General features: G+C 45.3%; 1 protein-coding gene across 1 annotated transcript in view; it reads right to left on the reverse strand.

Moving 5' to 3' along the window:
• Nucleotides 1-4,952: 4,952 nt before the first annotated feature.
• MISP (mitotic spindle positioning) overlaps nucleotides 4,953-26,973 on the reverse strand; it is a 23,288-nt gene continuing 1,267 nt past the window's right edge. Inside the window, exons 2-5 of the mRNA XM_027858407.1 lie at nucleotides 9,283-11,479; nucleotides 7,633-7,766; nucleotides 7,305-7,343; nucleotides 4,953-5,315 (exon numbers count right to left, since the gene is read on the reverse strand). Coding sequence (XP_027714208.1) covers nucleotides 5,226-5,315; nucleotides 7,305-7,343; nucleotides 7,633-7,766; nucleotides 9,283-11,347 — 2,328 coding nt within the window. The 5' untranslated portion in view covers nucleotides 11,348-11,479 and the 3' untranslated portion in view covers nucleotides 4,953-5,225. The remainder of the gene's footprint in view (nucleotides 5,316-7,304; nucleotides 7,344-7,632; nucleotides 7,767-9,282; nucleotides 11,480-26,973) is intronic.

Here is a 26,973-nt window from a genome sequence, read left to right on the forward strand (position 1 = left end):
ATTTATTTATTTATTTATTTATTTATTTATTTATTTATTTATTTATTATTTTGACTTGGCAATGGGATTAAGTGACTTGCCCAGGGTCACATGGCTAGTAAGTGTTATGTGTCTGAGGCCGGATTTGAACTCAGGTCCTGCTGAATCCAGGGCTGGTGTTCTATCCACTGTGTCATCTACCTGCCCTGATCAGGTCCCTTTTAGAGGGGGCACTTCACTGTTTGCACAATTGAATTGAAATGGCCACAAAGCGGCAGTACTGCTCTGGTTTCGAACACTAGCCCTGAGATCTTAAGGAGGGGAGGCAGCCAGCAGTCAAGAGTCAGTTTCAAATTCTGTATCATCCTTTGATGACTCTGCTTACTTGGAAAGAAAGAACCCAGCAATAGGGCCCAAGTGAAGGCAACCTTTTTAAAAATTTAAGTTTTTTTTGTTTTTTTTTTAGACAATCAGGGTTAAGTGACTTGCCCAGGGTCACACAGCTAATAAGTGTCTGAGGTCACATTTGAACTCAGATCCTCCTGACTCCAGACCCAGTGTTCTATCCACTATACCATCTAGCTGACCTCACCTTTTAAATAGTGACTTTGAAAACCAGAAGGTGGGCACTTAGCCTCCCTTAGTTAAAAATCTTATGCAAAGCTCACCTCCTCCAGGGATCCTTCTGTGATTGTTCTCATGGATCTTTGCCAGACATGACCTTTTGGACAGTGGAAGGCCATGTCTTCCCTTCCCTGCTCCAGGAAGGGCTTAGGCCCAGGCTATCTCCCAGGAACACGTCTCCTGCCTCTTCCCACCCAGCTCCCCATCTGAGACATTGCCAGAATGATTGGCAGACCCATGGCAGGTATCACAGAACATCTCCAAAGGAAGGGGTGACCATTTTAGTTTATTTTTTTCTTTTAAAAAAGATAGTATTTGGAGATGGAACATGTGTAAAGATGAGAGAGACACCTATGTGCTTCCCAAGGTAGCATCTGTTCTAACCTAAATAAATTCTAGGTTCAGAACCCTCTCCTGTCTTGGGTTATTAGAATCACAACATATCAAAACTGGCTGGGCTCTTGGAACAGGGAATGTCAGAGCTGGGAGGGCCCTTAGGACACAGGATGTCAGAGCTGGGAGGGCCCTTAGGACACAGGATGTCAGAGCTGGAAGGGCCCTTAGATCAAAGGATATCAGAAAGACCTTAGAATACAGAATTTCAGAGCTAGAAAGGATCTCAGGATGGGAAGGACCTTAGAGAGCATCTAATGCAACCCCCTTGTGTCATAGAGGGGGAACCTGAGGACCAGGGAGTAGAAGGGACTTCAATAGCTCAATAAATAGTTATGCTTGCACAGGGATCGGTGACAGAAGCAGTACAAGAGCTCCAGGCTGCTGATTCCAAGGTCTTTGCATTGCCTCATGGGGCTCCTCAGCCCAGGGAAGAGACCTCCTCCAACCATTATCCGTTCCAGGCTGTTTCCGGCTGAGAGACAAAGGGGCAGGCCCCATTTCCACTACAGTTGGAAAATCCTGAACAATGATGGTCTGTTTGCCCTGGGAACAATGCCGGTGCCCTGTTCCAGTCCCTTGCCTTTGATGTCTCTCACTCTAAAGGGACCAGGCCCCAACCAACCCCACAGTCTGTGTCCTGGCCTGGCCTCTGTCCTGTCTGTTTCAGTCGGAGAGCTCCAAAGGATGATTTGTAACTGTGTCTCCTCCCAAGACGGGCAGACAGAGGGTAGGAGCTACGTCTCCATCCTTGAACCAAATTAAATCTGCAAAAATCTTTGGAAGCTCCCCGCTCGGCCTTTTGGATTAAATATAGACTTCTCACCCTGGTATTTAAAGCCCACCATAAGGTGGCTCCTCCCTACTCAGTTTACTCTTCTATGAAATGAAGGTGCTGGAGTAAATGACCTCTGAGTCCCTTCCAATCTTAGATCTACGGTTCCCCTCACCCCAAGGTAACTTGCCAGATTTGTTTCATGTTACTCTTCTTCTTGGACTCTCTCCTCGAGTCAAAATGGCCTGCTAGCTGTTCCTGTTCCATCTCAAATGTGTGTACCATTACACAGCTCTCTCCCTACCCTCAACCCCCACCGTGTCTGGAATACACCACCTCCTCACCTCTCCCTGGTAGAAACCCTTGTTGTTGTTAAGCCCTTTTCTAGTCGTGTCCGACTCGCCATGACCTCATTTGGAGTTTTCTTGCCAGAGATACTGAAGTGGTTTGCCATTTCCTTCTCTAGTTCATTTTACAGGTGAGGACCTAAGGCAAATAGAGTTAAGTGACATACCCAGGGTCACTCAGACTAAGTGTCTGAGGCTGGATTTAAACTCAAGTCTTCCTGACTCCAGACCCAGAGCTCTATCCGCCACACCACCTAGCTGCCCCTTGCTTCGTTAAAAGCGCAACTTGGATGCTACCTTCCATATGGCATCTTCCGTGATTGCCCTGGTCTTTCTTCCCTTGAAATCACCCTGGATAGACTTCGTATATACAGTAGTGGATAGACATAGACACAGGCATAGAGTAGTGGATAGACAGCCAATTTTAGAAGCAAGACCAGGGTTCAAAGCCTTCCAGTCTCTGCCACATAATGAATGCGTATCCCTAGACAAGACACTGTGGTAGAAAGAATGCTGGATTTGGAGTCAGAGGAACTGAGTTCAAATCCCGCTTCCACTACTTACTACCTATGTGATCTTGGAGAAGGCATTGAACCTCTCTGGGTCTCAGTTTCCTCAACCATAAGAAGTATGTAGTTTGATTAGTTAGCCTCAAAACTCCAAAGCATATAGGGATTTGATTAGATATCTTACATAGTAAGAGAATCATTTGATAATTATCATTAAGATAATCTAATCATTTGATTTGATATCTTACATAGTAAGCACTTTATAAATATTTGTTGAAGTCAGATCTTCCCTGTATTTGGCCCCTCCCCGATAAAGGAGAGGTTAATAGCAGAATTCTGGAGTGTTGAGGAAAAAACAGATCCTCAAGATGAACTAATTCAATCCATCAACAAGCATTTCTAAGCACCTACTAGGTGCCTGGCACTGTGGATAAAATAGACAAAAATAAAATGGTCCCTGCCTCAAGAAACTTGCATTCTGTTGAGCATAATGTTAGATCAGTATAGTCCCAACTGCCCTCTTCCCTGATTGGACTATATACAGGATACTGCATCCAATTCTGGCCACCATATTTAGGAAGGACATTGACTGATACATACAAGAGTGACCAGGACAGTTCAAGTGAAGGCCATATGCTGTACGGAAAGATTGGTTGGAGTACCTGGGGATGGCTGGCCTAAGAGAAGCAAAGACTAGGCCATTGGGATGGACATGGTAGCTGTTTTTCACTATCCAAAGGGCTGCCGAGTAGAAGAGAGCTCAGCTTTGTTCTGCTTGGCTTCTGAGGGTAGAATCAGGAGCACTGAAGAGAAGTGGCAGAGAAGCCAGTTTGCCGTAAGGTTTGCTGTAAGAAAGGACTTTCTAACAATCAGAGCTGTCCTGAGATGGAGTGAGCTGCAGCAGGGTCCCCTTCCTTGGGGGGAATTCTCCAAGTAGAATTTGGATAACTACTTGTCTTGGACTTTGGAGAGAGGATTCCTTTTTCAGTGTGGGGTGGGTTAGATGGCATCAGAGCCCTTCAGCACTCAGATTCTAGGATTCCATAAGTAATCCTGACCTACCTGATTGGTCCCGACTCTGCCTCACTTAAAACCAATTTGCTCGAAAGTCGAGCCATCACCCCATGATGTCATTGGTCCTCTTTGAAAATGAAGGATGAACAACAACACCTTATCCAATTAGCTCTAGGACACATGAGGAAACTGGAACCATGGAGCGATGTCTGAAGGCACTGGTAGGTGGCATGCAGCTCCCTGAACAGAAGATGTAGAGCTGGGAGGGCCCTTAGAACATGGAATGTCAGAGCTGGGAGTGCCCTTAGAACATGGAATGTCAGAGTTGGGAGGGCCCTTGGAGCAAAGTAAGAGCCTGAAGGGATTTTAGAACATGGAATGTCAGAGCTAAGAGGGACTATAGGGAGTATTTTGTACCACCTTTACATTTTATAGATGAGGAAACCAAAGACCAGAGAGCCGAAGAGATTTGCTTAAGGTCACATAGCAAGTCAGTGGCAGAGCCCAGAGTAGAACCCAGTGGAACCAAAGGTTGTAGGCAATCCTTTGTGCAAAGAGGAAATCAACAGGAATTTTGTTCCTTCAACTTAAAAAAAATGGGAAAAAACTCAACTGCAAGAAAAAATAATGTATACATATATATATATACACACACATACACACACATACATATATGTATATCTGTACCTTCTGATTTCAGCACCTGATTTTTAAAAAATTATATATTTTTTCCAATTACATGTAATAACAATTTTTTATTTAGGCAATTGGGGTTAAGTGACTTGCCCAGGGTCACACAGTTAGTGTCAAGTGTTTGGTCTGAGGCCAGATTTGAACTCAGGTCCTCCTGACTTCAGGTCCAGTGTTTTATCCACTGTACCACCCAGCTGCCCCAATAACCATTTTTTTTTTTTTAGGCAATTGGGGTTAAGTGACTTGTCCAGGGTCACACAGCTAGTAAGTGTCAAGTGTTTGGTCTGAAGCTGAATTTGAATTCAGGTCCTCCTGACTTCAGGGCCAGTGCTCTATCCACTGCGCCACCTAGCTGCCCCATCCCAATAACAATTTTTAACATTGATTTTTTTAAAGAATGTTTTTATTTTTTCTCATTTCCCCATAAAAACAATTTTTAACATTTGTTTTTGATAATGTTTGAGCTCCAGATTCCCTCCCTCCCCTCTCCTCCCCCTCCTTGAGAAGGCAAGCACTTTGATACAGATTACACATGTACAATTTTTTAACAATCATTTAAAATTTTGAGTTCCAAATTCTCTCTCCCCTCCACTACCCTTCCCCCATGAGAAGGCAGGCAATTTGATATAGATTATACATGTGCAGTCATGCAAACCATATTTCCATATTATTGGCACCTGATTTTAGCTTCTTTGATCATATAAAAACAAGTCTCCAAGGAGAAAAATCTTTCCGTGCCTTCGTCTCTCTCCATCAGCCACTTGCTGATGATAGGGTTTTGTTTTAGGATAGGGAGGGATAGTCAGGTGGGGAGAGAAGGCCTGGGCGCCATCTTCTCCCCAGCTCTGCATTGGCTATTGCTTGGCGTGTGCCTGGCTTAGACTTGGGGGCTCAGTCTTCATCCTCACTGGCATATATTCTGGCTTCCCAGAGAGTAGCCTTGGGATTCTTATGTCGGGTCACCTTTGTGGCTTCCACAATCTGCAAGAGAGAGGAGAGGAGAGCAGAGTCAATGAGAGGGAGAAGGTTAGCATTTGGGGTAGGGGAGGAGAGGAGAAGGGAATCCCCAACCTAGCACAGGGACTGGCTCACAGTAGGCACTTAATAAATAATAAATGAAGGGATGATGGCCTAGATTCTCATTTCGGTGACTGTGTAACAACTCAGAAAGAACACTGGATTTTGAGTTAGAAGACCTGTATTCAAATCCTGGTTCACCACTTAATACTTTGTACAACACTAGACAATTTACTTCCTCCCTCTAAGCCTCAGATAACATATATAATTAAGATGGGACTGGATGAGCTCATCAAATCATAGGTTTAGAGCTTGATGGGAACTTCGAGGCAAATCAAGTCAAACTCCCTCATTTTACATATGAGGAAAGTGAGGGACAGAGAAGTCAGGTGACTTATCCAGGGTCACATAGGATGGTAAGTGTCCGAGGTCAGATTTGAACCTGGGTCTCCCTGACTCCAAAGACCATTCTAGCTCAAATCTTCCAATTCCAGGACATGCTCCCTTTAGAGCCATTTTTTTTTTTTTACAGGTATTTGGAGGGGTTTGGGGGAGAACTCAAACAAATCACTGCTCTTACTCCGCCATCTTGGCTCCACCCCCCTTTCATGCTCCCTTTATGGCTAGAGAAGTTTTCAGTTCAGTAAGAACACTAACTCCCATTTCGAGATTGCATTCCTCTCATAATACTTTCAGATTGGTAGTTACCCTTATTTTACAGATGAGGAAACTGAATCTTAGAGACAGGAGAAGGGGCAAGGAAAAAGTAATAAGCATATGTGCTAGGCACTATACTACATGCTTTATAAATATTATCTCATTTGATACTTACAACAACTCTGTGAAGTAGATGCTATTATTATTCCCATTTTACAGTTGAGGAAACTGAGACAGAGGTTAAGTGACTTGCCCAAGGTCACACAGCTAGTAAATATCTGAGGCCGGATTTGAACTTGGGTGTTCTTAACTGCAGGCCCAGCACTCCGTCCACCATGTCACCTAGCATGCTCAAGACAGCAAATGACCTGCTCCCAGGTCACAAAGCCAGTAACCTGGATCTCTTGATTCTGAGGCCTACATTCTTTCTACAATATCCTACACTACTTCAGCAAACATTTATTAGGTGCCTACTGAATGCAAGGACTGTGTTACATTGCGTTTTTAACCTGTTCCCTCAGAGACTTTGCACTCAGGCTAAAGGAAAAATAATAATTAATAATAATAATAATAATAATAAAAAATATGAACTTCTCCACAAGTCAGGGAAGGGAAGGGGCCGGTGCTAGAGACTGTACAGAAGGAGCCAAGATTTCTGAGTCTGCAATCCTGGACTGATTCTTAGATTGTTGAGTTCAAAGGGCCCTTAATGACCTGGTCTAAGTCCCACATATTAAAAAGGAGCAGAAGATTGTTTATTACTGCACAGTGAATTAGGAGCTGGTATTGAAACACCAGGGTCCTGGTTCCCAGCTCAGGGCTCCTTCCACCAATCCAGGTCATCTCCTTCAGTCTATGGCCTGATTGGTCCTCACACGGGGAGGACTGGACCTCTTACTGCCTTCTATAATGTTGATGTAGTATGAAAGATACCGGATTTGAAGCTGAGAAGATCTGAGTTCTAAACCTGGTTCCACTACTTGCTAGCTCGGTGATCTTAGGCAAGTTACTTTCTCTCTCCATGGGTTTCCCTCTTTTTTATAAAATGGATTTAGTCATTTTTAATCCCTTCTAATCCTAAATACAGTGATTCTCTGTGACTCTGAGGCCTTGATAGCTGAGGGAGAGATTGATTAGAGGAATGAAAGGGGCAAAGGTCCATTACTGGAGAAACTGTCCTTAAAGTCAAAGGGAAGCTGGCAGATGAATCTTGATACTCCATCCCAAGGCAGCACCCTGGTCTCTGTTCCCTTCTCCCACAGCCTAGGTACTGCACCAGTGGAGAGTGAGACTTACCTCTATGTTGACAGCATCAGATGTATCAAGGCCTGCATACTGTAGGGGAGACAAACAGAGATTTCAGGCCCAGGGAGATGTACCTCAGCCCCGAGGGGGCTCTTGGTTCCCCAGACTCTCCTCTCCCTAGAGCCATCCCCATGGCACAGATAGATGGATGGCCAGGTGGCAAGTCAGCAAGAAACCCCAGCTCTGAGCCTTTCCCTCCCAACTCCTTTCAGCACAGATGCTGGCAATCCGAGAAAGAAGCCTTGTGTTTGCACACTGGAGGCAATTCTCAGGCCAGAGAGGTAAAGCAGGGAAAAGCCTCTCCTTGCTTACAACTTACCCCTCCACCCCTCTTTGTCCTCCAGGTCACATCTTGTCTGGGTGTCTGATCTGTCACCTTCCACACCAAGTTTGAGTGGAAGTGGACAGGGGAGAAGGTGGGCTTTTCAGACACAGAGTAGCTTCCTGTAATACCTGCAGCAGACACATGAAAGGAATTGATATTAGCCAAGATCTCAAAGTACTGCAGGCAGACTTCTCCCTTTCACCCTACACCTCTCTCGAGTTGATCGCCTGGGAATGAGGCCTAGACAATTACACTAGTTCTCCTTTCTGCAATATTTTAAGGCTGACAAAGCATCTCTTTTCTAACAACTCAGTGGTGTAAGTATTATCCCCATGTGACAGGCAAGGAAACTGAGTCTAGGAGAAGGGAAGTGATTTGCCCAGGATCATACATTTAGCAAGTAGACCCTGAGAGGCAAGGGCAGAGTCCTGTCTTCAAGTCTACTCCAAGGAAGGAAGGAAGAAAAGAAGGAAGGAGGGAGGGAGGAAAGAAGAAAGTATTTATTAAGCTCCTATTATGTTCCAGGCACTGTGTTAAACAACTGACAAATATTACCTCTTTTCACTCTCATAACAACTCTGTGAGGTAGGTGTTACTATTATCCCAATTTTACAGTTGAGGAAACTGAAGCAGACAAAAGTTAAGTGGCTTGCCCAGGGTCACAAGGTTGGTAAGGTCATATTTGAACTTAGGTCTTCCTAACTCTAGGCCCAGTGCTCTACCCACCGTGTCATCTAACTGCTTCCTCACCCACTTTGTCGTTGTTCAGTTGTGTCTGACTCTCTGTGACCCCATTTAGGGTTTCCTTGGCAAACATACTGGAATGGTTTGCCATTTCCTTCTCCAGCTCATTTTACAGATGAGGAAGCTGAGACAAAAGGGGTTAAGTGACTTGCCCAGGGTCACACAGCTAGTAAGTGTCTGAGACTGGATTTGAACTCAGGAAGATGAGTCTTCCTGACTCCAAGCCTGGCACCCTAACCACTGTGTCACCTAGCTTCCCAAAGGAAAACTCACAGTGGGTCTTACCCCTTTACTCCTACACAAACCCTCCTAATCAGTCTCAGGAGAAATTGGTTTTACAGAGGTGGGAAACAGACGCACAAAAAGAAGCAACTGCCTACCTGGACTCAGACAGGCTCTTCTAACAGTCTTGGGAAAGGCTGATTTTTCTGAAGGGAAGTAGAGAAGCAGAGAGAGAGAGGCAGGACCTTACTTGGACTCCTATAGCTTATACATGAGAGGGCCCCTAACAGAACCCAGGGATGCTGCCTCCTGTCACACATGTTTCCGTGGGCACACACACACACACACACACACACACACACACACACACACACTCTAAGCCCAGACATCTCCCTTCCCAAGCCTGAGAACAAGGATGTTACAAAACTAAAGTGGCCGGGCACAACGCACTCTAGGTGTTTGAAGCCGAGAGGAAACAATGAAAACTGAGCAGGGAACCCACAGAACTCAGGAAAACAGAGAATGTGAAGGAAACAGGAAAGTGGGGGAAGCCAAAATGCAGTGGAGAGGCAGAAACCAGAGTGAAAAGTTAGGGGACAAAGGGAGTTCCTGATGGGGAAGGTTCAGGCCTGGGGGATGATGCCTAAGGCTTTACTGGGAACAAGGCCTGCTCCTCACCTGAAACTGCAGATGAGTGCCTGGAGTCTGGACCTTCCCATTCCAATGGCTGGTCCAGCTCGGTAGCAGGGGAGAAGACTTCTGGGAACAAGGCATTCCTCCGCTCTTCCTCCAGTTCCTTCTCCCGTTGCAGGACACTCTGGATCTCCATCTCCAGCAGGCTAGATGACTGGGACCGTAGGGGCTTGGTGGGGATGGCCACCTCTTCAACATGGCCCTTGGGCTCCCAGATACGGTCCTGCTGGGGAACATTCGCCTCCTCTGATCCAGGGGAGGAGGTGACCTTGACCTTCAGGGGCTGTAGCTGGAAGTAGCTTCGAGGCACCACACCCTGGCTAGCATGGGCAGCACCCTGCTTCTGAGCATCCCAGGCCTTTCCAGTGGACTCTTGTGGCGGTGACCTCCACACCTCCTGCTTTTGAATGGTGGAGGCCTGCGACTTCCATGGCTGTTCCCTGATCTGCTCCCCACCCCAGGATGCCTTTTGTGAGGAGGGTGGAGGTGTGGCCACACCTTCCTCCCGCCTGGAGTTCATAGTGTGGTACCAGGAGCCCAGTGAGGAAGCCTGTTTGTAGGAAGAATAAGACGGGAACTCTTTCTTAGTGCTATGTGGGCCCAGGTAAGGCTGGTAGGCCTCCAACGGAATGCGATTAATCTTCCTTCCTTCCAGAGTGGCCTCCGCTGGGTGGGTGTCCGAAGTCAGACTCAGAATGGAGTCAGAGCTCTGCACTCGCCTTATCTTGGGGGCTTCTTTGCGGATCTCGGAGTGTCTGGTCAGCTGGCTTGGTGTAGAGGCCCTAGTGGCATCATTGGTGGGCTCGGAGCGTCCAACCTGCCGGCGGTGGTCTTCCTCCCGCTTTGTGTCCAGGGCTAGCTCTCTCTGAATGTATAAGGATGATGGCCGCCCCATCTCCTTCCCTTTCTTGGGGGTGGGAGTGAAGATCAGGTTTATATTGGACAACAGCGGCCTGGCCGCGATTTCCACCAGCTCATCCCGGCTGCCTGATCGCTGCAGCCCCCGCTGCTGCCGGAGGTCGGCCTCCCGCTCCTGAGCCCGCCGGATCTCTCTCTCAATGGGTGTCTCCTTTGGCTCCTCATCCTCAGAGCCCAGGGCTCGGGCGTCATCCACAGATGCCAAGGATAACTGGCCCACAGAGTGGCCACGGGAGGTCGGGGCCAAAGCCAGGCCAGGCCTAGCTCCCTCAGCATTGTCCTTCCCCTGGCCTTTGATGGAGACATCATAACCGTTGGTCAGGCCAACCTTACTAGACCAATGGGATCTGGTGCTTTGGCCAACATTAGCCCTGCCTGTTTCGGGTGATGCCCTTGCACTCTGCACGGTCCTTCCCATGGGCTTCTGAGGGGGTTGGGAGTTGGAGGTCGACTTCTCCAAATTCATGAACTGCTTGCGGGCAGCCAGGAAGTCAATCTGTTCGGTATCTATGACCTTCTCAGAGTCAGAGGCTGAGGTGGGCGAGGGGTCCTGGCCAGAGTAGATCTTATCCAGCTCGTCTAGGGAGCTCCAGCGAGTGGCCACCGTAGTGTTCCTCTTCACCACCTGATCCCGGATGACCGCCTCTCGCTCCCGTTCTAAATCCTTCCTCCTCTTTGGAAAAACGTTTTCACCAGGGCCCAGGTGGTACAGTTGCTGTTCCTCCTCCTCTTCCTCTCTTGAATACAACTTCCCGGGGTGCCACTCCTCTGGATAAGCTTGGAGGGTGTAGGTAGGTCCTGTCTTCACCACCGCTGACTGGGGCTTTCGCTCCCAAGAAGGGTTCCACTGGTTGACACTCTGGTTTTCAATCAGGACATGCTGCGTCTGGTGGGGCATGGGGACAGTTTCCTGAGTGACAGTCACCATCCTCAGGCCTGAGGTCTCCTCTGGGATAAATCTGAAGCTTTGGCCACCAGAATTCATTCTAACGATGTCCTTGTCCCAGCCCGGAGACACCGACTCCACTTGAACAACGTCAAAGGTGTAGTGGCTTTCCAGGTCACTTGGCAGGTCACTGACCTTGGATGAGTGGGGAATGCTTAAGATGGGGTACCTGGTCACTCGGTCCATCTCGTTAGGAGCTTCTGCGTCTACCAGTTCCTCCCAAGTTCCTAGACCCTTTTCAAGGCTAGCGTTTTCTCTCGCTTCTGGGGCAGTCCACGGACTCTCTCCTTCTAGAAGGGATGGACGGCTCTGAGCTCTCTGTGGGACCAGAGGAAGAGGAAATATTTGTAGGAACATAACATATGGGGACACTTATGCCTTTTTAAAACACCCACCCCATTCACAGAACCACCAAACGCCAGAGTTGCAAGGGCCTTGAGAATCCAGATGAGTTTGTATTTTATACTAGACTTGAAAATATCTTAGGACTTGGATAGAGCACTGGCCCTGAAGTCAGGAAGATGTGAGTTCAAATCCAGCCTCAGACCAAACACTTGACGCTTACTGGCTGTGTGACCCTGGGCAAGTCACTTAACCCAGACTGCCTTTAAAATATATATATACCTTAGGACCTAGAATGTCAGAGCTGGGAGGACCTTCAGAACACAGGATGTCAGAGCTGGGAGGGACCTTAGGACGCACAATGTCAGAGCTGGCCAGACTCCTAATCCAGTCATCTGATCTCAATGCCAAGGTGTAAAGGTCCTGTCCTTACCATCATAACAAGATTCTCACCCTTTTTTGGAATGAGTCCTTCACTCCCCATTCTGACTGTAACCTGGTTCACTCATTATCTATAGCATTTTAGTATGTTCTTTGGAACCCTGCCCTATTCGTCATAAACACCTCTCCCATCCTCATATTTTCCAAACTACATTCCTTCTCTCTCCTTGCTTTTCACTCACACTTTCCTCAGTCCATCCTGAGGACACCACGCCCCAATGGTGGCAGCTCTCCCCAATGGCGGCCATGCCTATGCCTGACTCACAGCACCAGGAAGATGGGCAGACTCACCCCTCCTTTGACCTTCTCTCTACCATCATTTCTCAGTCACCTTCCCCCTTTTTAGATCCATTCAATCCATTTTGATCAAACTCCTCATTCACTTTCACTGCCCTTCAGAACTTCTACTGGTTCTCCTTTTTTCTCTGTGGCCAGATAATCAACACCTGCCTCTGTCTGGCTTTGAAAACCCTTCACAATCTGACCACCACGTGGTCCACCTTTCCAGTTTTATCGCTCATATGATCCGCCACGTTTAGGGAGGCTTCAGCCAAGTCAAGTCACATCAACAAGCTTTTATTAAGCACCTACTGTGTGCCAGGCCTGCTGCTAAGCACTGGGTATACCAAAAAAAAAAAAAAAGAAGAAGAAGAAGAAAGAAAGAAAAGAAAAGAAAAAGGCAAAAGACAAGACAAAGTCCTCAAGTTCTCCACTCTTCACTTTACTCCCTGGCCATCTTTCCATCTTTTTGCCAACTGTCTTGCCAATGCTCTCCCCCTCACCCGCAGCTATCCAGTTCTGGAGTCATACTTAAATCAGTCTCGCCATTGCTGCTGAGAAGAGTGTGTTAATCCACTCTCCTATGGCTCCACTCACTGTCCCTGTAACTTTCTGAAACAAAAAGCCTCTCCGTCAAAGGGCTGCACATGAGGACCTAGAGGGCCAAAGGTTCCCCACCTCTGCTTTAGCACTTGCATCCCCAGCACTCAGCACGATGTGATGTACTTAACAATGCTTTTTCTTCAATTGATTCATACTCTTTTTCAGTAGCTCTAAGGTCCATCCCAATGTTGTTCATGGTATATTATGTTCCCTCTCCCATCTCCCATTTCCATGCCTGGAATGCTCTCCCTCCTTACTTCCACCTCATAGAACCCCCCACTCCCTTCCAGGTCTGTTCCTTCCTACAAGAAGTATAGCTGGCTCCCTCCCTCCCTTGCTAGTGTCCTGGTTTCTCTCTTCGACACTACTTTGCATACGTTTTGTTTACATGTATCCGTGTTCATCTTGTTTTCCCCCAATAGAACAAGAGGGCAAGAATGGTTTTGGTTTTGCATTTGTATACCCAGTGACTAGCAAAGTGCTGGGTACATATTAATGAGTGCTTATTGAATGTAAGAATGAAGCTTTGTTGCTGTGTTAGAAGGATCTCTTTTCGTTCATTCTCCCAACATTTTCAATGAGTCCAACCTCTTCTAATTTGTGATCTCTACCCCATCCCAAGACTCCTCTCCCCAGGGATTTCAATATTGATATCTGGCCCCTCCACCTCTCAATTACTCAACCTCTTGGTCTCCAATGACCTCCTCTTCTTTCTCCACCCCCACTTCCCACCAAAACCATGCTGTGAATCTTCATACCTTGGTAACCCACAATCCAGTTTCTCTACTTCTACTTCAAAGCTATTGGACAAAACACAAAATACATTGATCTGACCTACTCCAGATTCATGACTGGACCCTGACTTCTCTTATCGGTCCTTCTGTTTTACATTTATTGCCTCCTTATCTCGTTGCCAGGCATCAGTAACAACAATAACAACTGCCAGTATTTCTATAGCATTTGAAGGTTTGCAAGCATTTTATAAACATTATCTCATTTAATCTCACTATGAGCCTGAGAGGTAGATTATATGAGTAGCCCCATTTACATATGAGGAAACTGAGGCTGAGAGGTTAACTGACTTGCGCAGGGTCATACAGCTAGTAAATATCTGAAGTAGGATTTGAATTCATGTCTTCCTGAGTCCAAGTTCAGTGCTCTATCCACTATGCCAACCCACTTGCCCCAACAAGCATTTATCAATTTGAGAGAAATGATTGTATTAATATTGATATACCATATCAATATACCATATTAATAACCAATTAATTATTAATTGAGATTAAGAGTTTCCCTTTTCTATTTCCTCATTCAGAAATCAGCCCTTTGTAAGTTGTCCCTGAAAAACAGGGCTGATGATGAGATTGGATTTAACATTCTCCTCAATCTTGTTTGAGACTGCACCCAACTGGGGAAGTTTAGCAAAAAGAATCCAATCTAGATAAATTCTGGCCCATTGTGTTTTATTCAGGCAAGCTTTGGGGAGGGGGGTAGACCTCCTTGTCTAGATTGCCCTAGATTGTCTAGAGTTGGGGTGGTCTGGGAGTAAGAATGACATAATCAAAGTCAGGTTCCTCAGCCCCTCATTAGAATAGGTCCACTTCTCATTATAATATTCATTCTCTCATTAATTGTTAACCAATCAGAGTTGATTGCTGCCTGTCAGGAACACCCACTCTTGCAAGAGAATATAGGCATTGAGCAGCCTCCATGATTCATTTTTGGTTTACAAGAGAAGGCCAAATGACATCCTTTTATTAATGTTTGCTAGCCATAATTAATAAAATGATTGCCCCAAAATTATGTCTCTCAAAGTTTTTAGAAGTCATGAATATCAATCAATAAACATTTATTAAGCACTTACTAGGCACTGCACTAAGTGCTGGGGATACAAAAAAGAAGCAAAAGACAGTTCTTGCCTTCAAGGAACTTACAACCTAAATAGGGAGACAACATGCAAACAAATATGTACAAAGCAAGCCAATCTATATACAGGATAAATAGGAAATAATTAACACAGAAAATCTACTAGAATTAAGAGGGGTTGGGGGAGGCTTCCTATAGAAGGTGGAATTTTGGTTGGGATTTAAAGGAAGCCAGGGAGTCAGAATGAAGGAGGGAGAGCATTGCAGGTATGGAGGACAGCAGAGAGAATGCCCAGAGCTGAGAGATGGAGGGTCTCATTCATGGAACAACCACATGACCAATGTAATGGGATCTAAGAGTATGTGTTAGAGAGTCAGGTGTAGGAAGACTGGAAAAGTAGGAGGGAGCTAGAGTATGAAGGGCTTTGAATGCCAGGCAGAGCATTTTGTATTTGTTCCTGGGGGCACTAGGAAGCCACTGGAGTTTACTGAGTAGGGTGGTGACATGACCAAACCTATGCCTTAGAAAAATCACTTCAGTGCTTGAATGGAGGATGGATGGAGTGGGGAGAGACTTGAGGCAGGTAGGACCGCTCCACACACACACAGACTCTTGCAATAATCCAGGAGTGAAGTGATGAGAGTCTATAGTAGAGGGATGGCAGTGTGAGAGGAGAGAAGGGGACATATTTGAGAGATGCTGCAAAGGCAAACTCAGCAGGTCTTGTTAACAGCTTGAATATGAGGGGTGAGAGATAGTGAGGAGTCCAGGACAACTCATCTATTGTGAATCTGAGGGACCGAGAAGACGGTGTTGCCCTCTACGGTAATATAGAGGATTGCAGGGGAGGGCTTAGAGAGAAAGATCATGAGTTCAGTTTTGGACCCACTGGGTTTGAGATGTCTACTGGACATCCAGTTCCAGATGTCTGAAAGGCAGTTGGGGATTTGAGATTGGAGGTCAGCAGGGATTAGGGCAGGAAAGGTAGATTTGAGAATTACCAGCATAGAGATGGTAATTAAATCCCTGGGAGTTGATGAGATTACCAACTGAAGTAGTACAGAAGAAGAAGAGTAGAGTCTGGGACAGAACCCTGAGGGATATCTCTAGTTAAAGGATATGATCTGGAAGAGGATCCAGAAAAGGAAACAGAAAGAGCCATCAGATAGGTAGGAGGAGAATCAGGAGAGAGTGTTCTGAAACCTAGAGAGGAGAGTATCATAAAGGAGAGAGTGACCCATAGTGTTAAAGGCTGCAGAAAGGTTGAGCAGAATGAGGACTGAGAAAAGGTTATTGGATTTGGCATCTAAGAGATCATTAGTAACTTTGGAGGGAGCAGTTCCAGTGGTGATGAGGTCAGATGTTAAGAGGAGAGTGAGAGGAGGGAAAGTGGAGGCACCTAATGTAGACAGCCTTTTTGACATTCTTTTTTTTTTTTTTTTTTTTTTTTGTGAGGCAATTAGGGTTAAGTGACTTGCCCAGAGTCACACAGCTAGTGAGTGTTATGTGTCTGAGGCCGGATTTGAACTCAGGTCCTCCTGACTACAGAGCCAGTGCTCTATCCACTGTGCCACCTAGCTGCCCCCTGTAGATGGCCTTTTCAAGGCATTTAGCCACAAAGGGCAGAAGAGATATAGGATGATAGTTAGCAGGGATTGAAGAATTAAGTAAGCGTAGACATGTTTTTGCTATCGTTGTTTAGTCATTTCAGTCATGTCTGACTCCATTTGGGATTTTCTTGGCAAAGATACTAGAATGGTTTGCTATTTCCTTCTCCAGTTCATTTTACCAATGAGGAAACTGAGGCAAATAGGATTACGTGACTTGTCCAGGGTCACCCAGCTAATAAGTGTCTGAGGCCACATTTGAATTCAGGTCTTCCTGACTCCAGTCCCAGTGTCCTATTCACTGTCCCCATGTTTTTAGGCAGTAGGAAATGAGCTAGTAGACAGGGAAAGATTCAAAATTAGTGAAAGAGTAGGGATGACAGAAGGGGCAATCTGTTGGTTACTTTGGTAAGGAGTAAGGCCACTTCATGATGTGAAAGAAGGGTGGAGGAGGAGAGAGGGGAAGAAGGTGACAGGAGTGACAGGAGATGAGGAAGAAGGTCTAAGAGGAAATTTGTGGTGAATGGTCTCAATTTCTTCTGTAAAACATAAAGCAAGTTCCCCCACTGAAAGTCAGGAGAGCGAGAGCCGTGTGATGTTTGAAGAGGGATGAGAAGGTTGGGAAGAGCCACTGTGGAGAGGGGGAGAGTGAGTTGATAAGGGAGGTATAGTAGGATTGCCTGGTTGAGGTTGTGTTAACATAAATTTGTAGTGAACCCAGTCAGAAGCGTCAAGGGGATTATCTCCACTTTTGTTCAGCAGCATATATAAATGGTGGGAGTGATCCAAGGCTGAGCCTTGGCTGGGCGGGGGCTAGGGATTCAAGAGAGGAGGATAGTGTAGAGTTGAATTGGTTCACCAAAGGGTCAAGATGGGGAGAAGAGGAGAAAGTGCAATGCAGGGGAGATGACCTGAGAGAGAACTGAGAGGTCGTGGGATTAGAGGTCACAGGGTAGATGAAGAGTAGAGTTTTGTAAAGGAAAGTTGAGGGAGAGGTGAAAAGCCAACAGACTGTGATCCGATAAGGGGATTTCAGAATACTTCAACATGGAGGCAGTACATTTGTGAGTGATGGCAAGATCAAAGGCATGACCATCTTTATGTGTGGCTAATGTGGGTTGGAGGAGTAGGTCATGGAAAGTGAGTAGGTTGAGGAACCGAGTAGTTAGGGTATTTGAGCGAGAATCTATATGTATGTAGAAGTCCCTTAGTATGAAGATGGGTAGCTAGGGGGTGCAAGGCTTGGAGTCAGGAAGACCTGAGTTCAGATCCAGTCTCAGATACTTGCTAGCTATGTGACCCTGGGCAAATCACCTAACCTTATTTGCCTCAGTTTCCTAATCTGTAAAATGAACTGGAAAAGGAAATGCCAAACCGCTCTAGTATCTTTGCCAAGAAAACCCCAAATGGGGTCGCAAAGAGTCAGACGCAACTGAAAACGACTAAACAGCAACGTGCCGGGTGCTAAGCAAAATGCTTTACGAATATTACTGCATTTGATCCTCACAACAACTCTGGGAATTAGGTGCTATTATTATCTTCATTTTATAGTTGAGGAAACCAAGGCAGAAAGCGATTAAGTGAATTGCCAAACATCACAGTTATTAAGTATTTGAAGCAGAATTTGGACTCAGTTCAATCCTGACTCCAGGCCCAGCGTTCTATCCACATCAGATCAGAAAAGGGAGGCATATACCAGAGATGTTGAGAAAGTAAAATTGATAGGACTTCACAACAGATTGGACGTGAAGTGTGAGAGAAAGTGAGAAGGGAAGGATGACACATGGGTTGGGAGGTTGAGGGACTGGGAGGATGGTGGTTCTCTGAACAATAATACAGAAGTTAAGAAAAGGAGAAGATTTTGAGGGAAAGATAATGAATTCTATCTTGGACATGTTGTATTTAAGCTGTCAATAGGACATCCAGTTTGAGATGTACAAGAGATAGCTGGAGATGCAACATCTGAGGTCAGAAGAGAAGTTGTTGTTCGGCTGTTTTCAGTCGTGCCCAATTCTTTGTGATGCCATTTGGGGTTTTCTTGGCAAAGATACTGGAGTGGTTTGCCATTTCCTTCTCCAGCTTATTTTAAAGATGAAGAAACTGAGGTAAACAGCATTAAGTGACTTGCCCAGGGTCACACAGCTAGTATCTGAAGGCCAGACTTGAACTCAGGTCTTCCAGACTCTAGGCTCCAGATTACTTTAAGGGGTAATTTGCTGGAGAAGATGGGATGGAATGAGGTCACTTACACATTTTAAGGAGTTTGCCTTGGCCGACTTTCCAGGAGAGTCAGGGTTGAAGGAGAAAATGGTGAAGAAAAGCACCTGAGTGATGTAAGCTGAGGAAGAGGGGAGAAGTGGGAGTTCTCAGTAAATGAAATAGGAGGCAAGGTTTTCAGCAGAGAGGGGAGAGAGAAGGGGCTGCCCTAGGCGGTTTGAGAAGGTATGAGAAGGTCTGGAAAAGATTCTGCGTGTGGTGAGTGGGATGGTGAATCCATTAGGGAGTTGGATAAAGATGTCCTTCTGGTGGTGAGGGTCCCATTGAGATTTTGCAACATAAGGAGAGAAACTGAAGATTAGTGAGAGAGTCAGTCTGGCTGGCAGAAGGGGCAATCATCTGCAGAAGACAGGATGCAGTGGTCCCTTCCAGCCTTAGGTCTGCGACTCAAGTATAAGTCACTAGCCTTAACCACATTTCTGTGTCGAGGCCTGCTGTTCCAAATCCCAGAGAGGCAATTCCACCTGGATGTATGGTAGGTACTTCTAAGTCAATATGTCTAGAAGGGAACCATTCTGTCTTACCTCCTTTTGAATTTGCTCTGCTGATGGTATTCAGTCAGCCTCCCATATTCATAACCTCCGGGTTTATCTTTGAGTTTTCTCTCCCCACCCACCCACCTCAGATTGTGAGCTCCCCAAGGGCGGGGACTCTCTTTTCCTATTCTGTGTATCTTCAGGGCTTAGCACGGAGCCTGGAACATGGTAGGAGTTTAATAAATATTTATTGACCAGCTGACTGCCAGTGACTAGATCTTATTGACTCTAACTCCATAATATTTCTCCCATCTGTCCCCTCCTTTCTATAGATACCATCACCACTCCAATTCAGGCCCTTATTACCTCCTGCCTAGGTGTGTCTCTCACTCCAATTCAGTCTTTATAATGGTGCCATCATCTTTCTTATACATACATCTAGTCCTCTCACAGTCACTCCTCTGCTTCAGAAATCATCAGAAGCTCTCTATTGTCTCCTGGTTTCATTTTGAGGAGGGAGAAGGCATTACTAAAGGGACTCTTGTGTGGTAATACAGGATGACAGTTTTTTTTAAAAAAGCATCTCTTGGGGCAGCTAGGTGGCACAGTGGATAGAGCACCGGCCTTGGAGTCAGGAGGACCTGAGTTCAAATCCAGTCTGCGACCAGACATTTGACACTTATTAGATGCATGACCCTGGGCAAGTCACTCAACCCCAATCGCCTCGCAAAGAAAAAAAAAATTTAAAAAATTCTAATTTGGAGGAGCATCTCTGACATCCATAAGGCTCACTAGTGGTAGGTTGCCACTGCCTCTACCCCTGGCCCTAGACACAACCCCTCTTCCTTTCCCACCATGTTCACACTGGAGATCCATATCCCCTGCCTATTCAGCCAGGGCACCACTGGATACTCCCCAGGAACGTCAGAGATGGATAATAGGATCGTGGAACCTCAAAGGCCTTGGGGGGGTCCTATAGGCCCTCCTCATTTTTTTCATCAGTTCTGAATTTTTTATTAGTGTAAAAAAATCAAGGCAAAATACTAATATATTTTGGATATAAATTCACAAACAACAGCACACTTTGTACTGCACTAAAGAGATCGCTTATATTTGGTAATATGCAAAGGCATGGAAGCATCTGTCCCTCCCTTAGACCAATATGAAATATTTTGGCCATCAATGAGTTTCAACTTTAAATGCCTGCGTTTTTCAATCCGCATATCATAGAAATTCACATATAGGTTACAACTTGAAACACAATATAGAACAACTCTATTGTCCACTATAATTGAGGAAAATGACAAGATTTTTTGAAGTCACAGAATTTTTATATTAACATAAACCCAAATATGGAAGTTTGATTTAATTGAATAAACCCTCCTCCTTTTAAATAAAGGAAAGATCGTAGAGGGTTCCAGGGAAGTTAAATGAATTACTCAAAGTCAGAGGGACAGTAAGACGCAGAAATGAGATTTGAAACCAGATCCTCAGAATCCCAAGACAAAGCTCTTTCTACTGTCCCATAATGCCTCCCCATTAAGCAGGGGCAATAAGACAACTCCCTAGTTAGGGAAGTGACTAAGGATGCAGATATTCTTCACATCAAAAAGGAGGTGTGATGAGGTTAGAATACTAGCTAGCTTTTGCAGAGCTGCAAAGCACTTTACAAGTATTATCTCTTTTACAAGATGTTGACCAAATCCAAGGTCAGTCAGTCTTTCTGATGGTTATCACTGATCTCTCTTCCCCTTCTTCCTCTTTCATGAGGTTCCAACAACCACCCAGGCTACATCCATGGTGGTATCCTTCATTGCCCCTGTTTGTATCCCTGGGTGGCTTGGGTTAGGTCTTAAGCCTTCTCTAGTCAGAGGTAAAACATATCTAATGCTTGACTAAATATTGATTAAAAAAAAAAACAACAAAAAAACCTCCTTAAATCCCCAGATTACAGAAGCAAGTTAAGACAGCTCTAGAGAAGAGAAATCATTTATCCAAGGGCATACAGAGAATTTATGAGAGAGTCAGGATTAGAACCCAGGTCTCTTCACTCCCACTTCTGTTCCTTTCCACCTTGAATGGTGGAGCCTTGGGCTATAACCTCATACATAAGTGTGAACCTTACCTTACCTTGGCCCTGTCCCAGAGCCTCTCTGGGACATTACCCTGTTTGAGTCAGGGAGATGGGATGATGTAAAGCCCTACTTTATTTTCACCCCACAACCTCATCCATAGTTTTGTCCAGAACCTAGTTATGACTCTCCAACTAGCCTTCTTTCTCCAAGGTCTGTACTACTGCTCTCTATACCTACCAAGCGTGAAATTAGCTAATTTGCGCTGATAGAGGGTACCAGTGGAAATCTGCCCTCCCTTTCTCCCATCCCCGCCTCTCCCCCCCCCATTTTATAGATGAAGACAGAAGCCTTGAGCAGGAAAGCAGAAATAAGAATGACTAAAACTCACATCTATATAGCTGAGTTTTTAAAGTGAGTTTTAAAGTCTCCTCCCTGTCTCAATCCTTCCCTCCTCTTTGTATCCATCTGTCTGTCTCTCTCATTCAATCCTCAAAATAATCTTGGGAGAGAGGGAATAAGAATTGAGGTAGTGGAACTGGGAAGAGAAACTCTTTTCTGGGTCTCAGTTTACCTCCCAAGGATGAATGACTATAGTTGGAGATCTCTGGTGTCCCCACACAACTGTTCCTGCCCTCCTTCTTTGTTCCTCCTCCCAGACAGGAGCAGGAGACTTGAGGATCCTGAGAGACAGGGCAGGAAGCCAAAAGACCTACATTCTTTTCCAGCCTTGCCCAACTCAATATGTGACCTTAGACAAGTCAGTTCTTCAGTGTGAGTTTGTTTCTCCATCTGTCAAATGGAGCCAGGATTAGAAATGTCTCTTTCATTTCCAGGTTACCCAAAGCCATAGTTGACTGCTTTTTGTAGTCCAAGGGTAACACTTGATATGTATTCCTATTCAAGTCCATTGTACTAGATTTGGCCCATCATCCTAAGCTGTTGAGACTTTTTTGGATTCTGACTAAGTCTTCCTTTGGTCTCTGCAAATTGGATAAGTATGCCATCTATACCTTTATATAATTAATTGACAAAAAATGTTGACTAACACATGGCTAGAGCCAGAGCCTTAGGATTTTCCACCAGAGACATACCATGAGGTTGATAGTAATCCATTAATAATTTGGGCCCAACCAGTTCCATAGTTCTGAATCCACCAAGCCATTATCTAGTCAATTTCTAGTCCATATCTCTCCACTTTTACTGCCAGGTTATCATGGGAGTTTGTCAAATGCCTCAGTTATGTCTACTGCATTTTCCTTACCTACCAGATCAGTATTATTATCAAATGAGATAATATCTATAAAGCACTTCGTGTAGTTCACAGCACACAGCAGGCCCTTAATAAATGCTTGTGTCCGTCCCCTTCTTCAGAAAATGAAACAAGGTTTGCTTACTATGTTATTGTTGTCCAATTGTGTCTGCCTCTTCGTGACCCTATTTGGGTTTTTCTTGGCAAACATACTGAAGTGATTCTCCGCCTCATTTTACAGATGAGGAAACTGAGGCAAACAGGGCTAAGTGACTTGCCCAGTATTACAGCAAGTAAGTGTCTGAGGCCAGATTTGAACTGAGGAAGATGCATCTTTCTGACTCTCTAGGTCCAGCTCTCTGTGCACCATGGCGCCACTTAGCTGTCCCTTGCTTAGTATGATTTATTCTTAACGAACCTACATAGGGTCCTGATGAGTGCCACTTAAAAAAAAACCACAAAACTTTTTCAAATTCTAGCATAGGCTCTGGCTCTGAGTAAGCTCTTCTAAAACCACACCCAGTTTTCCATCACCCAGGGTCAAGTTCAGGGTTGAAGCAACTGTAGAGGCCAAGGAGGTCTGCAATAGAGCAGATGGAGTCCAAGGTGTGAGTAATAAGAAAAAAAACTTCCTGGAGGAATTGCTACATGAGTCAGACTATTAAAAAGAAAGAATTTCTGAGACTGAGAAAGAAACTGATAGTGGGGAAACCCTGAATGAACACAACACCCCATATCTCTGCCTTTGTACAGGCTGTCCCCAGTGCTCTTCCTCCTCTCCTCTGTCTCCTGGCATCTCTGACTTATTTCAAAACCTGGCTCAAGCTCCCACCTTCAACGTGAAGCTTTTTCCTGGTTACAGGAAAGAAAGGAGAGAGGAGGACAGGCAGGAAGGAAGGAAGGAGGAAGAAAGAAGGGAAGGAGGGAAAGAGGGAATAAGAGGGGCAGCTAGGTGGCGCAGTGAATAGAGCTCTGGCCTTGGAGTCAAGGGGACCTGAGTTCAAATCCAGCCTCAGACACTTAACACTTGCTAGCTGTGTGACCCTGGGCAAGTCACTTAATCCTAATTGCCTCACCCTTCCCCAAAAAGAAAATTAAAATAAAAAGAAAAAAAAAGAATAATGAAAGAGGGAATAAGGAAGGAGGTAGGACGGGAGGGAGGGAGTAAAGGAAGGAGGAAGAAGGAAGAAGGGGGAAAGAAGGAGGAAGAAAGAAGAAAAGGAGGGAGGGAATAAGGAAGGAGGAGGAGGGAAGGGAAGGAGGGAGTGAAAGAAGAAGGGAGAGAGGAAGGAAGAAAGAAGGGAGGGAGTGAAGGAAGGAGGAAGAAGGCAAGGAAAGGTAAAGGAGGAAGGAAGGAAGAAAACAAGCATTATTAAGAGCCTACTATATGCTAGGTACTATGCTAAGCACTCTACAAATATTATCTCATTTATCTTTACAACAAGCCTCAGGGGTAGGTGCTATTATGATCCCCACTTTACAATTGAGGAAACTGAGGAAAATACGTTTAAGTGACTTGTCCCTAGTCATACAGCTAGTAAGAAGTACTTGGGGTTGGATTTGAATTCCCGTCTTCCTCACTCCAGGCTCAGCACTCTATCCACTGTGTCCCCCAGTTACCAACGGTGCTATCCATCCCCTAAAATGCCTTTCTATTCTATATATATATATATATACATATATATATATATGTGTGTGTGTGTGTGTGTGTGTGTGTGTGTGTGTGTGTGTGTGTGTGTGTTACATTATATATGTGTTACATATGTTATACTGTATATACTTATATATACTTTTTTTTTTTGCTGAGGCAATTGGGGTTAAGTGACTTGCCCAGGGTTACACAGCTAGTAAGTGTCATATGCCTGAGGCCAGATTCGAACTGAGGTCCTCCTGACTCCAGGGCCGGTGTTCTATCCACTGCGCCACCTAGCCACCTCTATATACTGCTATATACATGTTGTCTCCCTCCATTAGAATGTAAGCTCCTTGAAGGCAGGGACTATTTCACTTTTGCCGTTGTATCCCCGGCACTTTCGCAGAGTGAGGGGCACATAACAGTCACTTAATAAATGCTTGTCGATTGATGGGCTGATGGACTAACACCTGCTCTGCACTTGGCCCTTGCCTGGGCTACGTTACACTGAGCAGGAGACAGATGGATCAGCCGCGGCCCTGGCCCTCAGAGATCTGAGTGGAACCAAGACCTTCCTTGTGGGAAGGAATATTCAGCAAGTTCCAGAATCCCAGAATCTGAAAACAGAAAGGGTCCCTAGCAGCCTTTCGTCCAATCCTAAATGCCAAAGGAATCCCCACTAGGACACACCCAATACATGGTTTTACAGCCTCTGTCTGAAGACCTTGAAGGAAGGAGAACCCACCTCTCAAGGCTAGTCATGCCCTTTCTGGAAACATCTAGTTGTTAAGAGAGTGAGGTCAAGGCCTAGTTGTCCTAACTCCTCTCTTACTGATACTGGGTCTGACAAGCATTTATGGCCCAAGGGCCATATTTCCAACTCTTTATCTCTCCCTTGAAACTGGCCACCATCCAGGAAGGGTCAAAGGTCTCTTGGGAAGCCAGACCAGGATGCCAACAAGTGCCACCACCCAGAGAAACTCTATATAGCCATGGCCTCTCCCTCCCATCTCTTGCCCTGCCCCCCAAGACAGAACCTTGGAACCAGAGAGAATAAGCACGCCAGAGATCCACCCAAAGGCTTATCTTGGAAACTAAATGACCTTGGACCCTGGATTGGCCCATTGGAATTCATCCTTTATTGTCTTCCTGGTCAGTCCTGGACCTCCTCTCCTCCCAAATCTGCTTTAAGTTTCACCTCTTCAAAATCAAGAACAAAAACAAAAAAAAAGTTTCACCTCTTCCAGGAAGCCATAGATTGAAAGCTGGAATGGAACTTGGAGGAAGGCTTGTCAAGGAAGAGAACGAGGCTGGGAGAGGTTAATTTACTTGTCCAATTGCACAGTTAGTCAGTGACAGCACTGGGATTTGAATGGAGGTCATCTGATGCTTTTGGAGAAGCTAGGTGGTGCAGTGGATAGAGTATCAGCCCTGGAGTCAGGAGGATCTGAGTTCAAGTCTGGCCTTAGACACTTACTAGCTGTGTGACCCTGGGCAAATCATTTAACCCTGATTGCCACCTACCCCCACAAAAAAAAAAATCCGATGTTCTTTTTCACTAAGTATTTTCCTTCTCCCCAAAGGATACCAGTACTTCCTTCTACTGACTCATGCTGAGGTATCTTAGAAACAACAGTGAATAAGAAAATGTGTATTTTTTTAAAAGAAAAACTAGAAGAAGAACACTGCAGGGAGGGGACAGAGAAGAGAGAAAAAGGGAAAAATGGATTTGAAATCAGAAAACCTAGTTTGAATTCTCAATCTAAACCTACTTGTATGACCCTGGACAAGTCCTTCTATCTCAATGTATCTCAGTTTTCTCCTCTCTGAAATGAGGGGAGTGTATGTCTGCTCTTTTTTTTTTTTTTAAGGCAATCAGGATTAAGTGACTCCAGGGTCACATAGCTCATAAGTGTCTAAGGCCAAATTTGGACTCAGGTCTTCCTGACTCTAGGTTTGGCGCTATATTTACTACACCACTTAGCTGCCCCATGTCCACTCTTTTTTTAAAAAATTTAATTTTTTTAATGAACAGGCATTTAATTTTCTCCTTCTTATCCCCCTCCCCCATTTTTGGGGAGGAAGGAAAAACAAAACCCTTTAGAAATGAAGGGATTGTACCACAAAATCTGTACATTTCTTTTTAGCTCCAAAACCTATGATTCATCACATTAACCCCAGACCTCAGTCCCAACCCCAGACCACAGCCCTTAGCCCTGACCCTGATTGTGTCTTGACTCCAAGCCCTCAGAATCTCTCTCTCTCTCTCTCTCTGTCTCTCTCTCTCTCCCGCTCTCCCTCTCTCTCTAAGCCATAAGACTTTGGATAGCTCATTGTGGCCTTTACCTTTTGCTAAAGCTTACAACAGGTTGGCAACCCCAACCTGGTTTCTCAAGGACAAAGCCCTGCATTTATGGAGACATCATTCCAGCCACCAGAGGTTGCTGCTCAACCAGAGTGAGTACCAGGCCAAATTTCACATACCTGGCCAAAATTTCACGGACCATCTCGCCCTGCCTTGCCTGGCCCACCTCACCTCACCAAGTCCAAGGAGAGAGCCTAGCTACAGGCCTATATGTTTACTAGTGAAGACTGAGGCCAGGAGAGGGCATGAAGGGTATGGGGGGATGAGTATGGATTTAGGAGCAGCTGGGCCATGCTGATAAGCTACTGCCCAGAAGACAAGAAGGAATTCCAAGAACCCTTTGCCCCTTCTGGCCCCCACTGAAAGAGAAGCCTCAGTTTCTTCATCTTTAAATGGGCAAATCCTACTAGATGACTTTTAAGGTCCCTTTCAACACTGACATTGTGTGTTCTTTGTTCTAAGGTTTTTCCAGTTTTTAGATTTTTTTTAAGCTCTGACATTGTGTGTTCTTTGTTCTAGAGTCCTTTCCAGCTCATTAAATAATTTTTTAATTTTTTTCATGTTCTGCCATTCTGTGTTTTTTGTTCTAGAGTCCTTTC

This window comes from Vombatus ursinus, unplaced genomic scaffold (genome assembly GCF_900497805.2).
Source record: "Vombatus ursinus unplaced genomic scaffold, bare-nosed wombat genome assembly UNPS02000546.1, whole genome shotgun sequence".
In the NCBI taxonomy this organism is placed as follows: domain Eukaryota; kingdom Metazoa; phylum Chordata; class Mammalia; order Diprotodontia; family Vombatidae; genus Vombatus; species Vombatus ursinus.